The 18,794-nt window shown below is 34.5% G+C and overlaps 1 protein-coding gene across 1 annotated transcript in view; it reads right to left on the reverse strand.

The window, feature by feature from the left end:
- Positions 1-9,107: 9,107 nt before the first annotated feature.
- The window catches only part of LOC133663575 (sodium channel subunit beta-4-like), a 46,142-nt gene continuing 36,455 nt past the window's right edge, over positions 9,108-18,794 (reverse strand). Inside the window, exon 6 of the mRNA XM_062068138.1 lies at positions 9,108-10,032. Coding sequence (XP_061924122.1) covers positions 10,027-10,032 — 6 coding nt within the window. The 3' untranslated portion in view covers positions 9,108-10,026. The remainder of the gene's footprint in view (positions 10,033-18,794) is intronic.

The raw sequence follows: 18,794 nt of genomic DNA on the forward strand, positions 1-18,794 counted from the left end.
AACATGCACATTTTTAATCTGTGTTTCAACCGATGGATCTCGAGTTGATTTATAGATATTTCAGTGTTGAAAGCAAAATTTAAAAAGCAACACTTTTCTAAAACACATTAATGACACTTTTGGGTCCCCAGGATCTTTAATGTTGCAATATGAGACAAAAGGGTTTTAAAAACAATAAAGACATTAAAACTTTATGTCAACAAATAGACCTCGAGTTGATCTTCATATATTTTAGGGTTGAAAGTCAAATTAAAAAAAATATTATCTGACTTGTTTTTAACACTTTAATGACCGAGACCTTTTTGGGACCTTTAATGTTGCAATGTGAAACAAAAAAAAAGGGTCTTAAAGCATTAAAGACATTACAACTTTATATCAATTAATAGGTCTGAAGTGGATCTTTAGATATTTCAGGTTGAAAGTAAAAAAAATATTTATATCTGACTTGGTTTTAACACTTTAATGACTGACATTCACCCAAATTGAGGGCAGCCCAAATGGTTACAATAAATATCGTATTGGTTTTGAAAATGAAAAACATCAAAACGACCCCCGCTGGCTTTCATTTTTCAGTTGCTGAAACAATAAATCAACTTTTTTTAGTGTGTTTCATGTGCTCATAATGAGATGAGAATACACTTCTTCTTCATTTTGTGGCAACTCCCAAAAAATGGGTCATTCAGTGTAAATCTTCTTGTAACTCAAAATACACTTCAATTCCTGGCATTTTAAACTCTAAATCCAATAATACACCCATTGAAGTACTCTCAGGCAACATTTGTATTTTGGTACAAGGTTCTGTTGCATCTGGCCAGTATAAAGTCTCTGGTCAATCCCAAGTTCTTTCGATGACATATATGCTGAGTAAGAAGGACCATCAAGACAGAATAGGAATATTATCAAGTTTTACTGAAGCTTCAGGAGACCAGCCCACATCAATACAGTCATACCGTCATCTCGGGATGGTCTAACATTCAAACGGAAAGAAACTACCGTATTTTTCGGACTATAAGTCCCAGTTTTTGGTGCGACTTATACTCAGGAGCGACTTATGTGTGAAATTATTAACACATTAGCGTGAAATATCAAATAATATTATTTATCTCATTCACGTAAGAGACTAGACGTATAAGATTTCATGGGATTTAGCGATTAGGAGTGACAGATTGTTTGGTAAACGTATAGCATGTTCTATATGTTATAGTTATTTGAATGACTCTTACCATAATATGTTACGTTAACATACCAGGCACGTTCTCAGTTGGTTATTTATGCCTCATATAACGTACACTTATTCAGCCTGTTGTTCACTATTCTTTATTTATTTTAAATTGCCTTTCAAATGTCTATTCTTGGTGTTGGCTTTTATCAAATAAATTTCCCCCAAAAATGCGACTTGTACTCCAGTGCGACTTATACCGTATTTTCCGGAGTATAAGTCGCACCGGAGTATAAGTCGCACCTGCCGAAAATGCATAATAAAGAAGGAAAAAAAACATATATAAATCGCACTGGAGCCCGGCCAAACTATGAAAAAAACTGCGACTTATAGTCAGAAAAATACGGTATATGTTTTTTTCCTACTTTATTATGCATTTTCGGCCGAAAAATACGGTACTTCTTGAATCGGAAAGCAGCCCCCCAGAAAGGAATGCCTCCCCCTTCCCCAACACTGATATGATACGGAGTTGTGTACATCCTTTTCACATTCCAATGCCTAAAACACTACACAGACCTCTGTAGACAAAGAGAAACTGGTATACATGGACAAATACTAGCTGCTCCAAACATGACTATGAATAAAGAAAGAACTCTTAAACATATATGCATATGCAGTGATTCTCCAACTGTGGTACTCCATCTAAAGAATCACTTGATGAAAGTACAGTGTTTTATTTTGCTATATCTAAACACAGTGTTACTGTTGAAACTGTGTGTAATGTTCAAGTGGCCAAAAATATTGTTCAATAAAACCCCTGCCTGGTTTTCAATGAATACGTGGGCCTACCACGCTACTGTATGTTGATGTTGGTCATTATGGTGGTAACCCAGTGTTTTCTGACGGTGAAAAAAAGGTTTGAAAACCACGAGTTTATGGCAAAGATGACTCGTGCGAGGCCTGCGTCGGTTGTAATCTTTTATTTACATCATTCTATTTTGTCAACAAGTCAAGTTACAGGTGCATAGTCATGAGGGGAGCATTTGGAGCGGTAGGAGTACACATTCAGGGAAACATGAAAAATGGCGATGGTGTGCACAGACGGTATAGTTGTGTACGTACAGTAGAACACAGACAATTGCTGAGTAAGTACATTGTTTCTAGAAACGACTGTTTTTTAGTTGGTGGACACAAGTTACCTTTCACTTGATCACAGTGAAAACATTTGTGCTAAATAAGACCATATTGTTTTTTTTTTTATTGTTTTTTTTTTTAAACATATATACCCTTATCCTTTTTAAAGGGTTCCAGTTGAACTTTACTGATCACTTGATTTGATGTTAGGATTTGAGTGGAATGTGGACTTGGCAGTGTGGCCAGTAACGAAGTACTTCTCGAGCAGCTGTCCCCAACCGTGGAAAAAAAATCGCATCCGTTTAATTCTGTTTTCCGGGTATTTTGTTTTGAAAGAACGGCAACTTCCGTCCGGGAGTCACACTATCGCACTTAGTTGAGCCTCCTTCAACATTGCGCAGGCTTGTGGTATGGGATGTTCGGTTCTTTTTCAGAGAGTCGACTTTATCGACTCGGTTCACTAAAAAGAGACGAATCTTTCGGTTCCTGTTTTTTTTGTTGCTTTAATTCATTTATAAGCAACAATAACGTAAAATTCAGGATTTAAATGAATTATAATAACATATGCATGATTTATGCATATGTTATTTTCACGAGTAATACATACAAATGTGGCTTTATTATTTACATAGTGTTAATTACTAAGAGTGCTGAAAAAACAAACAACAATTCTAATTTATTCTGATTTTTAATAGGTTCCTATTTTTTTAAGAATCAATTGAACATTTTTTTTTAAGTGCAACATTTCTTAGGCCACTTTACGGAGCCCCTAAAGGGACAATAAGAAAATTATTATTTTTATAATTTTTTTTTTATTTTTTTTTTAGTCTTGTATCTCATGCGCATGAGATAGTTTCTCGTGCGCACAAGATACATTTCTAAAAAAAAAAATAATAATTATAAATGTAAAAAAAAATAAAAAATATCCATGTCTAAAAAAAAAATTAAAAAAAATATATATATTTTTAGACATGTACAGTTTCTCGTGCGCACGAGAAACTTTTTTAGACATTTATGATTTTTTTCTTATAACGTTATAAAAAGTTTCTTGTGCGCACGAGATACATGTCTAAAAAAAAAAAAAAAATTATAAATGTCTAAAAAAAAAAATTATCCATGTCTAAAAAAAAATAAAAAAATAAAAAAAATATAATTTTTTTTTAGACATGTATCGCACGAGAAACTTTTTTAGACATTTATAAACATTTTTTTTAACGTTATAGTTATAACGTTGTATCTCGTGGGCACGAGAAACTATCTTGTGCGCACGAGATACATGTAAAAAAAATAAAAATAAAATTATAAATGTCTAAAAAAAAAAAAAATTATCCATGTCTAAAAGAAATAAATAAATAAAAATAAGAATTTATTAGATATTATAAACCAAAAAGTGGTACGGAGCCCCTAAAGGGACGTGGGGCGAAATGTTATTTTTTCTAATTTTATTTTATTTTGATTTTTTTTAGACATGTATCTCGTGCGCACGAGAAACTTTTTTAGACATTTATAATTTATTTATTTTTAGAACGTTATAAATAGTTATAACGTTGTATCTCGTGTGCACCAGAAACTATATTGTGTGCATGAGATACACGTAAAAAAATAAATATAAATGTCTAAAAATTTTTTTTTTATCTATGTCTAAAAAAAATAAATAAATAAATAAATTAAAATAAGAACTTATTAGATATTATAAACCAAAAAGTGGTACGGAGCTCCTAAAGGGACATGGGGGAAATTTTATATTTTCTAATTTTATTTTATTTTGATTTTTTTTAGACATGTATCTCGTGCGCACGAGAAACTTTTTTAGACATTTATAATTTATTTATTTTTATAACGTTATAAAAAGTTTCTCGTGCGCACAAGATAGTTTCTCACGAAATGCATGTCTAAAAAAAATAAAAATAAAATAAAATTAGAAAAAATAAAATTTCCCCCATGTCCCTTTAGGGGCTCCGTACCACTTTTTGGTTTATAATATCTAATAAATTCTCAGTTTGAATCAACAATCGATTTTTAATCAAATCGTCACCACAAGAATCGGAATCAAATTGATTTGTGAGTTGTTTTATCATTCACATTTCCACCAGTTACAACAAACTATTTACTTTTGAACTTGTCACAATGTTAAACTTTTAGCTTTCTTCCGCTTAACACATTCAAAACGGATAAATATTGCGCGACAGACAACGCAACAAAACGTTCAAAAAACATCCGTTGTACAAAAAGACAAAACTCGGATCCAGACTTTTTTTAAATTCTTAATGTTAGATTAATATTAACCGGTTGCATTACAATTCAATCATAGTCGGCTAAACTGCGCGCACAAAATGTTGCTTGCCAACCTCCAATAAACACCAGGGGAAGAGAACTTTGAAGAAAATAAGAGACAGAACGTGAAGGATTAATAAGAGTCATTTGAAGAGCCGTTTCGTTCACGAACGACTCATTGCTATAGTGAAATAGTTAAAGGGAAACAAAGACAAGCCTACCACGGATTCAGCATTAAGGTGAGTTTATTTTCGTTCGATAATATTGTAGTAATTATTTTGCTACGCGTAACTGTACTAGTAGTTTATTCATAATACACAAAGTAATACGTAGATTGTAATTCGTACTGCTCGTACTCATTGGATAACTCCACTTTTAATGCGAAAATAGAATCGTTTTTTTTTTTTTTTTGCTGAAAAAGTACAGCCCTTGCACTAAAATACGCTATATTTTTGTATTTTGTCACTTAATATACGTGTGTCGCACGAAGAAAAAACAATAACGGTCTAATGTATGATTTATTAGATGGATTATGGTTTTCATGCGAGGAAGTTGTAACTCAAGTGCCGCAAGGCATGCTGGGAGCGCTTTTTGTTTTACAACAACAATCGAATAAATCATACATTTAAACGTTTTTAGTGTGAAACATGTTTATTTGATGACAAAATACAAATATATAGCGTTATTTGGTGCTCACGTGAAATGGTCTTTCAATGCTCGATTCCATTTATAATCTTAAGAGAAAAATGTATATTTAAAATACTTGTACGCACGACGTACAACCATAGACGTCTTATAAGTAGACGCAGCATTGGCTGCTGTGACGCGAGAAATTGGGCCGCCATCTTGAAGTGGTGATGAGGAGCCGGCGAGCAGCCTAAACTGACAGTTGACAGGTAGAAAACAAAGATGGTGTTCAGCGTTTTCCTGCTCAAATGAGCGGACTGTTGAAAATAGGAATCGGGGGATTACTTTTCACAAGTAAGAGTTAACATTAACGTATTTTGTGAAAAGAATATTACTGTAGAGTTGAGAAGGAGCAAAGATCTTCAATAGTACTGAAATCATAGCCGCTAGCAAACAAGAGTATGACCATAATAGAATTGCTTGTCAATGAAATTAATTACATTTAAAAATGTCATACTTTAATAACAAAGTTGAAATAAATGATTGTGACACCTAAAACAAAATTCACCAGCCGCCACTGATTATGATGCATTCTCATTTTAGGCAAAGCATAAGACAATACTTTTTTAACAGTATAATTGTAACCAGAAATAAGTCTTCAAGTAACAATATTCAAATACTAACATTGTTGGGTAAGACAGAATTTGGTTTTATTCTGAATCCAGTGAAACAGATTGGTGGTTTTAGCTGACTTTCAGGTGTTTATATATGTTTATGTTTAAGTAATTGGCAGACGCTTTTATCCAAAGTGACATACATACAAAAATACATATAAAACAATCACTGTAAACATGATCATTTAAGGGAAGAATGTAATACAAAATATCAATACAAAGTGTCAAGACAGAATAAACTCTCTGCTGCTGCAGCAACAGAGATACAGTCTATAGGTCCCTAAGATATATAGATATATCTATTTATTTAGGATATACGCATGTATATATAACCTAATCGTATTGTTTCTTCAATTTAAAAATAGCTGACCGTTTTTTTCCCCCCTTCTCTGGGATTATATTCCCAGTTTTGATCTCGGACGTCTGGTCACTTATAGCATATAAGAATATTCCATTACTGTTAAGCAAACTATGAATAATAAAACACGCCAAAACATGTGTCCTTTATCATAGCTACACGTATGACAAAAAAAACGTGTGAAAATCAGTGGTATTCAGTGAGATAAAATTAATTATAATAAATAATGATAAATGGGTTATACTTGTATAGCGCTTTTCTACCTTCAAGGTACTCAAAGCGCTTTGACAGTATTTCCACATCCACCCATTCACACACACATTCACACACTGATGGAGGGAGCTGCCATGCAAGGCGCTACCAGCACCCATCAGGAGCAAGGATGAAGTGTCTTGCCCAAGGACACAACGGACGTGACTAGGATGGTAGAAGGTGGGGATTGAACCCCAGTAACCAGCAACCCTCCGATTGCTGGCACGGCCACTCTACCAACTTCGCCACGCCGTCCCCTTAAATTAAAGTTCATTGCTCCTACCAAATGAATTGCACTGAGTGGAGTGGATCACCACTCCAAGATGGCGGCCCCGCGTCTCGTCAGCGCCAGTAGGCAGTAGCGCTCGATGCTGCTTCACTTATAAGATGTCTATGCGTACAACACTTAAGACCTTCAGTAAATCAGTATGTGGAATTAAATGATGGAATGGATTAAGCAAATAAATCAAATAATTTAGTAATTTAATCCACTTCAAGAAACTCTTCAAACTTAAAGGCCTACTAAAACCCACTACTACCGACCACGCAGTCTGATAGTTTATATATCAATGATGAAATCTTAACATTGCAACACATGCCAATACGGCCGGGTTAATTTATAAAGTGCAATTTTAAAATTCCCGCCACACTTCCGGTTGAAAAACTCCTTTGGATATGATTTATGCGCGTGACGTCACAAAAGCAACGGAAGTGGTTGGACCCCATCGGACCCGATAGAAAAGCCTCTTGTTTTCTTCGACAAAATTCCACAGTGTTCTGGACATCTGTGTTGGTGAATCTTTTGCAATTTGTTTAATGAACAATGGAGACTGCAAAGAAGAACGTTGTAGGTGGGATCGATCGGTGTCTTAGCGGCTAAGTACAATACTGTAATATATGTGATATTTGCATTAGTGTACTGTGTCTTTAAGGGTTTGGGGAACGTGCATGCGCGAGTGAGTTGGCGGAGAACTTGAGTGTGTGTGAGCGTGAGTTGTTAATAAAGCGATTGAGCAGCGCTTCCTTGTCTGTGTGACTCCTTCTCCACTGCGGGGCATTACAATACTTACAGCAACACAACAAGGACTACTTACTACGCCTAGCCGATGCTTGCCGTCAAACCCACGGATGAAGTCCTTCGTCGTGCCGTTAATCGCTGGAATGCAGGTGAGCACGGCTGTTGATGGGTTTCTATCTTCATTTGAGAACGATGCTATCGCGCTAGCTCAGTAGCTAAGTGTGTCACCGATGTATTGTCTTGGAGATAAAAGTCACTTTAAATGTCCATTCCGCGTGCTCGACTCTCATTTTCAAGAGGATATAGTATCCGAGGTGGTTTAAAATACAAATCCGTGATCCACAATAGAAAAAGGAGAGAGTACATAGTTCTGTGAGGTCCGGTTGCTAAGTTGCTAAATTAGCCTCAGCGTCGTTAGCAACAGCATAATTAAGCCTTACCAGGCTGAGAATTTTTAACCGTGTAGTTACATGTACATGGTTTAATATTATTGTTGGTCTTCTGTCTATCCTTCCAGTCAGGGGTTTATTTATTTTGTTTCTATCTTCATTTGAGAACGATGCTATCGCGCTAGCTCAGTAGCTAAGTGTGTCACCGATGTATTGTCTTGGAGATAAAAGTCACTTTAAATGTCCATTTCGCGTGCTCGACTGTCATTTTCAAGAGGATATAGTATCCGAGGTGGTTTAAAATACAAATCCGTGATCCACAATAGAAAAAGGAGAGAGTGTGGAGTCCAATGAGCCAGCTTGTACCTAAGTTACGGTCAGAGCGAAAAAAGATACGTCCATCACTGCCTCTCAAGTCCTTCACTGTAACGTTCCTCATCTACGAATCTTTCATCCTCGCTCAAATTAATGGGGTAATCGTCACTTTCTCGGTCCGAATCTCTCTCGCTCCATTGTAAACAACGGGGAATTGTGAGGAATACTAGCTCCTGTGACGTCACGCTACTTCCGGTACAGGCAAGGCTTTTTTTTTTATCAGCGAGCAAAAGTTGCGAAATTTATCGTCGATTTTCTCTACTAAATCCTTTCAGCAAAAATATGGCAATATCGCGAAATGATCAAGTATGACACATAGAATGGATCTGCTATTCCCGTTTAAATTAAAAAAAATCATTTCAGTAGGCCTTTAAAGTGTTTACAAAGTACAAAGAAGAAGAACCATGACAAACATTCTGAATTTATTTTCTAGATAATCTTACTTATCTCACCATATGAAATACAACTTTCTTCACCAATTATTATTTATTTATTGTTATTGTTATTACTTTATGGAGTATATTGTGAATACATTGAGAACAGGAAGTGAGCAAAAGTTTTAGCAACTGTCATGTAAAAGAAAAGGGGTAGGATTAAATGAGCTCTGCTTCTTCCTACTCCTTTTCGAACATGTTGAATGGAGAAACCGGAAATTGTGATGTATCATGTTGTATGCGTGCATGTTCCGAATAAACACAAACTCAACTCAACTAATTCCCGCATTAGATTCGTAGATATTGGTCTAAAAAGGTTGGGAACCGCTGCTCGAAAGTGGTACACTTTACTAGAAAAAAGCTGTCAATATAATAATAATAATTACAATACCCCCCCCCCCCCACCCCCCCCTGTTAAAATATGTTGTTAGGCAGACATGAGACTCCTGGACTGGCAGTATGAGTTCCAGCTGCTGCGGCAGTTTAAAGACAATATAGTAGTCAGCCCCATTCTGACATTATTAATACTATTCTGGCTTAATTTGAATCAAAATGTTGATAAAACACCCACGTGGCACGGATAATAACAAATGAAACATCCCTTATATTATAGTCCGGTGCATGTAATTTTTTTTTTTTTTTTTTTTTTTTTTTTTTGTTCACTGTGAACATTTTATTTTGTAACTAATTGAACTGAGACCAAAATGCATTTCAATATGAGTGTGACCGCTTGGTGGCAGTAGTGGTGCACACTGTAATCAGCACTGTACTGCAGCAACGCATGTAAACAACAGGCAACCATGACAGTCAAGACAGGTCAAAATGCGTAAGGAAAACACATATTCAAAAAGTTCTTTCTCTAGTTTGCACATTCACTTTTTTGTGTCACACATGACATCATTCAGTATTATTGTTATTATTAGGCGAATGTAAACAAGGCATGGATATGCTGTACAGTATATTATACCGTGTCGTCTGCTATTGGGACAATATTGTCCGTTGAGTCGTTTGCTTTGGCCGTAGTACATCTATACTGCTATACAAGCTGTACACTGACTACTCTAGTACTCGCATTGTACCTAGAGGACGCGTTCTGCAACAACAGAAAATGTTTTGAAGATACTGCACAGTATGTTATAATAGCATGTGTTAATTTGGCCTTTAATGAGTGAAAGTGAGAGGTCAATAGTGTCTTATTTGGATATAGAATATAGATATGTATTCAATGTACAGTGCAACCTCCATTTCCGAACTTTTTTTTCGATTCACAAACCTGTTATAATCGTGCCAAATATGCTTCCCTGTACGAATCCAGCGTTCGCTCATTCCGTGTCACGCCTGCAACCAAAAAGCAGGGCACAGCATCAGGGTATTTTTTTCAATCCATCCTCCCAGCTGCATTCGTCCTCCTAAAAAAGCCTGACGTATCAGATCAGTTGCATTAAACGAACAATCCACACGAGGGCAGGATCCTGCAAAGTTGCCACACAGAAGAAACAAGCGACGCCAGATTTTTGAAGGGGAACTTTGCCAAATTTGAAAGGGGTAAGGTAAGAACATTTTTTTTTTTTTTTTTTTTTACTGACACATCACTTAATGTGTTGATGCGATGTGAAATTACTTAATATTACATAATACATTTGTGTTGAAAATGCGCGTATCAAATTTGAGACAGCAGGTATAAAAGGTAATGCAACTCCAAATTAGTAAATTGGCATTTGATTGCATTTTATGCATTATAAATACAATCCAACCATATATAGTCTTTAGATTTTTCAAACAAACAAATATAATGTTTACCTTACACAATATGGTATATCGTCCTCCTAAAAAGCCTGACGTATCAGATCAGTTGCATTAAACGAACAATCCACACGAGGGCAGTAATTGACTTATTAGAGGGCTGTCCAGTGATCCCGCAAAGTTGCCACAAAGAAGAAACAAGCGACGCCGGATTTTTGAAGGGGAACTTTGCCAAATTTGAAAGGGATAAGGTAAGAAAAAATTTAATTTTTTTTTTTTTTACTGACACATCAGTTAATGTGTTGATGCAATGTGAAAATACTTAATATTACATAATATATTTGTGTTGAAAATGTGCGTATCAAATTTGAGACAGCAGGCATAAAAGGTACTGCTACTCCAAATTAGTAAATTGGCATTTGATTGCATGTCATGCATTATAAATACAATCGAACCATATATAGTCTTTCGATTTTTCAAACAAACAAATATGTTTACCTTACACAATATGGTATATCGTCCTCCTAAAAAGCCTGACGTATCAGATCAGTTGCATTAAACGAACAATCCACACGAGGGCAGTAATTGACTTATTAGAGGGCTGTCCAGTGATCCCGCAAAGTTGCCACAAAGAAGAAACAAGCGACGCCGGATTTTTGAAGGGGAACTTTGCCAAATTTGAAAGGGATAAGGTAAGAAAAAATTTAATTTTTTTTTTTTTTTACTGACACATCAGTTAATGTGTTGATGCAATGTGAAATTACTTAATATTACATAATACATTTGTGTTGAAAATGCGCGTATCAAATTTGATACAGCAGGTATAAAAGGTAATGCAACTCCAAATTAGTAAATTGGCATTTGATTGCATTTTATGCATTATAAATACAATCCAACCATATATAGTCTTTAGATTTTTCAAACAAACAAATATGTTTACCTTACACAATATGGTATATCGTCCTCCTAAAAAGCCTGACGTATCAGATCAGTTGCATTAAACGAACAATCCACACGAGGGCAGTAATTGACTTATTAGAGGGCTGTCCAGTGATCCCGCAAAGTTGCCACAAAGAAGAAACAGGCGATGCCGGATTTTTGAAGGGGAACTTTGCCAAATTTGAAAGGGATAAGGTAAGAAATAATTTAATTTTTTTTTTTTTTTTACTGACACATCAGTTAATGTGTTGATGCAATGTGAAATTACTTAATATTACATAATACATTTGTGTTGAAAATGTGCGTATCAAATTTGATACAGCAGGCATAAAAGGTAATGCTACTCTAAATTAGTAAATTGGCATTTGATTGCATGTCATGCATTATAAATACAATCGAACCATATATAGTCTTTCGATTTTTCAAACAAACAAATATGTTTACCTTACACAATATGGTATATCGTCCTCCTAAACAGCCTGACGTATCAGATCAGTTGCATTAAACGAATAATCCACACGAGGGCAGTAATTGACTTATTAGAGGGCTGTCCAGTGATCCCGCAAAGTTGCCACAAAGAAGAAACAAGCGATGCCGGATTTTTGAAGGGGAACTTTGCCAAATTTGAAAGGGATAAGGTAAGAAAAAAATGTAATTTTTTTTTTTACTGACACATCAGTTAATGTGTTGATGCAATGTGAAAATACTTAATATTACATAATATATTTGTGTTGAAAATGCGTGTATCAAATTTGAGACAGCAGGTATAAAAGGTAATGCAACTCCAAATTAGTAAATTGGCATTTGATTGCATTTCATGCATTATAAATACAATCAAACCGTATATAGTCTTTCGATTTTTCAAACAAACAAATATGTTTACCTTACACAATATGGTATATCGTCCTCCTAAAAAGCCTGACGTATCAGATCAGTTGCATTAAACGAACAATCCACACGAGGGCAGTAATTGACTTATTAGAGGGCTGTCCAGTGATCCCGCAAAGTTGCCACAAAGAAGAAACAAGCGACGCCTAATTTTTGAAGGGGAACTTTGCCAAATTTGAAAGGGACAAGGTAAGAAAAAAATGTATATTTTTTTTACTGACACATCAGTTAATGTGTTGATGCAATGTGAAATTACTTAATATTACATAATATATTTGTGTTGAAAATGTGCATATCAAATTTGAGACAGCAGGTATAAAAGGTAATGCAACTCTAAATTAGTAAATTGGCATTTGATTGCATGTCATGCATTATAAATACAATCCAATCATATATAGTCTTTAGATTTTTCAAACAAACAAATATAATGTTTACCTTACACAATATGGTATATCGTCCTCCTAAAAAGCCTGACGTATCAGATCAGTTGCATTAAACGAACAATCCACACGAGGGCAGTAATTGACTTATTAGAGGGCTGTCCAGTGATCCCGCAAAGTTGCCACAAAGAAGAAACAAGCGACGCCGGATTTTTGAAGGGGAACTTTGCCAAATTTGAAAGGGATAAGGTAAGAAAATTTTTATTTTTTTATTTTTTTTACTGACACATCAGTTAATGTGTTGATGCAATGTGAAAATACTTAATATTACATAATATATTTGTGTTGAAAATGTGCGTATCAAATTTGAGACAGCAGGCATAAAAGGTACTGCTACTCCAAATTAGTAAATTGGCATTTGATTGCATGTCATGCATTATAAATACAATCGAACCATATATAGTCTTTCGATTTTTCAAACAAACAAATATGTTTACCTTACACAATATGGTATATCGTCCTCCTAAACAGCCTGACGTATCAGATCAGTTGCATTAAACGAATAATCCACACGAGGGCAGTAATTGACTTATTAGAGGGCTGTCCAGTGATCCCGCAAAGTTGCCACAAAGAAGAAACAAGTGACGCCGGATTTTTGAAGGGGAACTTTGCCAAATTTGAAAGGGATAAGGTAAGAAAAAATGTATATTTTTTTTACTGACACATCAGTTAATGTGTTGATGCAATGTGAAATTACTTAATATTACATAATATATTTGTGTTGAAAATGTGCGTATCAAATTTGAGACAGCAGGTATAAAAGGTAATGCAACTCTAAATGAGTAAATTGGCATTTGATTGCATGTCATGCATTATAAATACAATCGAACCATATATAGTCTTTGTATTTTTCAAAAAAACAAATATAATGTTTACCTTACACAATATGGTATATTTAGAGGTAAAATAGACATATTCTTCTTGCTGCATTATATTGTGGTTATCACTCGGTGTGTGTTGTGATAATAAATGATACATTTCAGATTTTTATGAAGAAAAAAAAAAAATCACATTAAAAAATTTGTAATGATGTTGACTTTTTGTACAATTTTTTTGGATGACAAATAATTACAAAATTGACAATGCTTTGAAATTGATAAAGAATGTGAATTTAAGCTGCGGAAAGTTGATGATGACAAATGTCCTTTTTGTGTTTGGAAATCACATGACGGATGTTTTTGTGTATTGCATTTTGTTTTGGTTTGGTAAAAAAACAAAACATAAAAATACAATTTTGTGACCGGCTGTATCAAATATGATACAAATTGAAAATCATATATGGAAATTGTTTTTGTAATTTTTGTAAAAAGATTTAATAAAAGATTAGTTCAGAAGGACTAATAAAAGCTCCAATTTTGAAATAATTGGAATTTTCTGTCAATTATTTAGTGGTTCAGGCTTTAAAGGGTTAATGGCGTTCACAAGTATGGAAGGATCGACGAAGCAGCCAGTTTTAATTGCCAAAGCAGGCTCTACTCTCTTTTAAGGCACACACTCGCAGCCTCGCTCTGCTGCTTCCCTTCTAGTCCGCTCCTTGCCGTTGTTAATGTAAGTTAATTGGACTTTTTTCATATGTTTATAATTGTGGCGAAATGGTTGTTAAAGTGAAGGACTTTTGTGATTTCTAATCGTTTGTGAGGGCACCAAAGGGACTTCTGTGTGCGTGCGCGTGTCGACAGAGCAGCGCATATGGACAGTTTAGCTTGTCGTTGTTGTTTTGGCTTGTTGATCCATCACGCCTTATGTTTTTTTTTATATACAGTACCGTATCGCACTTCGTATTGCGTTCAAAGTGTACAAACCTTCATTTCACTGCGACACATTTTTTATATTTACGTTGTTTCTTATGGCGAAATTTGCTTCACAATACAAACTTTGCGGTTCACGAACTTTCTTCAAGAACCAATGAAGTTTGTAAATGGAGGTTGCACTGTGTTGGCCCATATAATGTGGATGCGTAGTGCCTTGGACTGACCCCGTGTCCAGACACACTTTAATAAAGTTCCTTTTATCAGGTTATTGCATAATAATGTCTAATGTTGTATTGCTTATAAGGACAGGACCAAGGAGAGGATTTGAATACTAATCTAAATGACTCAAAGAATAACAATAAAAACATTTGTGCAGCCACCCTGCAAAGTGCTAAAGTGCTGTATTGTGTGTTTACACTCTATGTGTGTGTGTGTGTGTGTGTGTGTGTGTGTGTAGCGCTCAGCTGTCCCAGCTATCCCAGGTATGTGTGAGGGTGTGTGGCCGCCGTGTGTGCCAGCTTCTCGAGTAACCTCTGGTAGAGTTGCATACTAGGAAGCTGGAACTTTCTGCTCATCGTGGGACGCGAGTTGACATTTAAAAAAATATTTTTTTGTCCGCAATAAAAGGTGACGATGTACCGGTTGTGTATCGTTTGGAGCACAAAAGGAGTATTAGGGCCATACTCGACAAGAAAAAAAAAGTAGCGCTGTTATAAGAATTCCATTTGTATTTTTTCCATGTGAAAAAGTCACAATAGTACAAGAATGGAGTGAATAAGACACGTCATATAATCTTTGGGTTGTATCATGAAATTGTTCTTAAAATTCTCAGAAAATTATTGCATTAACTTCATTCACATATTTATTTTAGTAATAGTCTGACTTTTGTAAGAATTTTACTAACTTTAACCGTTTTTAATTAAAAATGTTTGTAAAATTATGACTTTTCCCTCATAATATTCCGCCTTTATTCTCTTAAGATAACAACTTTTTTTGTTGTAATGTGACTTCTGTCTTGAAACGGCACAACTTTATTACTGCACAATTTTGCCTTTTTCATTCTATATTTAGTGTCAAAATACAACTGTTTCAGTCAATATTATGATTTTTAATTTTAATTTTTTAAATTTAGCCTTTTTCATGGAATGGTGCAACTTTTATCACAAGGGCAGTACGCCCTTTTCCTCGTAGAATAATGACTATTTTCTTGTTATGATGTGATTTTACACGTTCTTTTTCCAATATCACGTTGTTGTTTGAAAAGGATTATTTTTCTTTCATAATATTTCAGCCTTTTTTAAATTATAATTTTAATTAAATATGACTTTTCCCTCATAATATTCCGCCTTTATTCTCTTGAGATAACTTTTTTTATTTTAATGTGACTTCTGTCTTGAAACGGTACAACTTTATTACTGCACAATTTTGCCTTTTTTATTCCATCAATCCTGTCAAAATAAAACTGTTTCTGTCAATATTACGATTAAAATTTTTTTTTTTTTAGCCTTTTTCATGGAATATTACAACGTTTATTAAAATGGCAATACGCTCTTTTCCTCGTAAAGTAATGACTATTTTCTTGTCTTGTCTTTTTCCAATATCACATTGTTTTTGGAAAAGGATTACTTTTCTATCATAATATTTCATATTTTTTCAAATTAAAATTTTTATTTAAATCATACATTTAAAATTGGCCTTTTTTTATGACTTTTCCTCCTGACATTTTAATTGTTGCAATAAGTGTCCTTACTGGAACAACATTGTGCAAAATCAAATATCAAATAATTATAGTTGCATATTAGTGTAGAAGCGTATTAGAAGGTGTCCAGCAACAAACGTGTCCGCATCATTCAACTTACTGCGCCATGAGCTTAATTTAATGAATTATTGTGGCCAGCTGACAACAATTATCAGATGACGTAAGTCCATTACAGTCGATTAAAAATAAATAGGTTAACGTTTTCCGTACCTAATATTGTTCTATGTTTGACTAATTTGACGTGACCAAGCCTTTTCTATAATTCCACACTACAAAACAATACAAGTATATATGATCCGTGCTGATATTGTATCGGATAATTATCCGTATCAAACAATACTGAAGGCTCCAATATCGGTATCTGATCGGAAGAGACGCCCCTGATTATTATGTTTTCCCCTTTCAGTGTGGCCCTAATACTCGACAGTGCATCTTTATGATTCGATTTTCGATGCTATATTCAGTGAATAGTCACTTTTCTTCCACCTTTTGAAAGGTATGACAGCTGAGGTTAACATAATTTACAAGGAATGAACATAACCGTTCCTAAAGTGTCATAGATACCATGTAAATGTTCTCAAATGTGCACATGCTAAAAAAGTCATGACGACAAGTCGGAAGCAGCTTGATTAACTGTGGAGTCCTGGGATTGTCTTGGGACGAGGATTGGGGTTGGTTGTTTAGTTGTTTTTTTTTTTACCCCCAATTCATTTTCTGTGATTTTGACTTCCTGCCAAAAGAGGGCGTAGGAGCAAAAGCAGGCACCTGTGTTTTCATCTTAAAGCAAAACAACTGCAGAGGAAAATCATTCACTTGCTTTAGGAAGCCACGTTGCCAGCCGTGTCATCAAATCTGCTTTTGGGTTTCATCAAGCCAACCAAAGCCGCACTTGGCGATGCAACACCTAAAATCTTCGTTTATATTAAGATGGCGATTTTCTGCAAAGGCGTTCTCTACGTCGTTGTTTAATCACCTGAAATCTCCATCGGCATTCTGACTATGTGCACAACGCCGCACAGAAATGTGGCGCCATTCAGTGTTTGGCCTGTGCGTTATTGTTTTTATTTTATATTGTTGTAATACCAGGAGTCAATCTTTCTTTTTTCTTCATTATTTTATAATTGTTTTCATTGTTTGAAAGATAAATATTAATTTGAACAATTGAAATGGCCTGATTTGAGTAAGGTTAGTGCACAGTCTTAGTCATAAGTGTAACGATAATAATAATTAGCATAATAATTTATTTTCCTATTTCGGTTTTTGGACTTGTTTTTTTCCCTGGTTTTCGGTTCGACAATTTTTATTTTGGCCGCATCCCGAATCTTAAAGGTTACGTTGCCAAAAATCAACATTACTTGGAAAAACAACATACAAATTACAGTGTTTCTTAACCAATGTTAGGCCGCCTGCTGTAATACACTTGTCCACCACTTGTGGCAGTATTGACAACACCAAACAATTTAGTCTGGAGCTAAATTCATAGAGAGGTTTAATGAAGCGCAATAATTATGACTAATGTGGGTGAAGCTGTATTATGATTTGCACTTTAATCTTGTTGACAGTTTAGTTAAGAAACATATGCTTTAGTATTTATAATTAATTCAGTTAGCAAAATTGAGAATTTTAACCATCTGGGGACATTTGAATCTAATTACTTTCAAAGCCAAACAGGACTCAGTTGTAATACTGTTTTACACCACTTGTGGCAGTAACAACAATATCAAACAAACAGAAGAAGTCTGGAGCTTTAGTCATAGACAGGTTTCTTAAGCGCAAGAATTATGACTAATGTGGCGAAGCTGTATTTTCAGTTGCACTTTAATTTTATTGACAGTTGAGTTAAGAAACATACGTATTATCATTATTTTTTATTAGTTTAGTTAGAATTTCAGTTTACTTATTTATGTATTTTTAAGCGACTGCTAAGAAATTTGAATCTACCAATCTTCAAAGCCAGACAGGACTAGTCGTAATACACTTTTCCACCACTTGTGGGAGTAACGACAATATCAAACAAAATGAGTCTGCAGCTAAAGTCATAGAGAAGTTTCTTAAGCGCAAGAATTATGACTAACGTGGTAAAGTTGTATTTTACTTGCGCTTAAAATTTTTATTGACAGTTTATTTAAAAATTCATTATTTATTATTCATTCAGTTAGTAGTTTATGTTTAAGCAAGTGTTAAGAATTAAAACCATCTGTGGACATTTGATTCTAATTATCTTCAAAGCCAAACAGGACATAAAAGTCCTTAATTTTTAAAGGTTGTAACATTTTTTCTAAATTATGTAATTTTTTGCTAAAATTTCTCAATAACGTCAGCACTAAAGCAAAACATCAAACATTTAATTATTTTTATTTTGAGCCATTTTCTTTTTTATTTTTTTATTTTATTTTTGACCCTTTTAAAGGCCTTTTGATCAGATAATGTCACAGGTTTAAATGAGTAAAATAACACATGTTATGCAATTGTATACTCATTGAAAAACGGTGACTGTGAAAAGGTCCAAGGGTAAAATAAAATCAAAAAAACATTACGTGCTTTGTATTTTTATTTAGGGCTGAATTTGAATGAGAGAAA

The sequence above is a fragment of the Entelurus aequoreus genome, linkage group LG13 (assembly GCF_033978785.1).
Source record: "Entelurus aequoreus isolate RoL-2023_Sb linkage group LG13, RoL_Eaeq_v1.1, whole genome shotgun sequence".
In the NCBI taxonomy this organism is placed as follows: Eukaryota; Metazoa; Chordata; class Actinopteri; order Syngnathiformes; family Syngnathidae; genus Entelurus; species Entelurus aequoreus.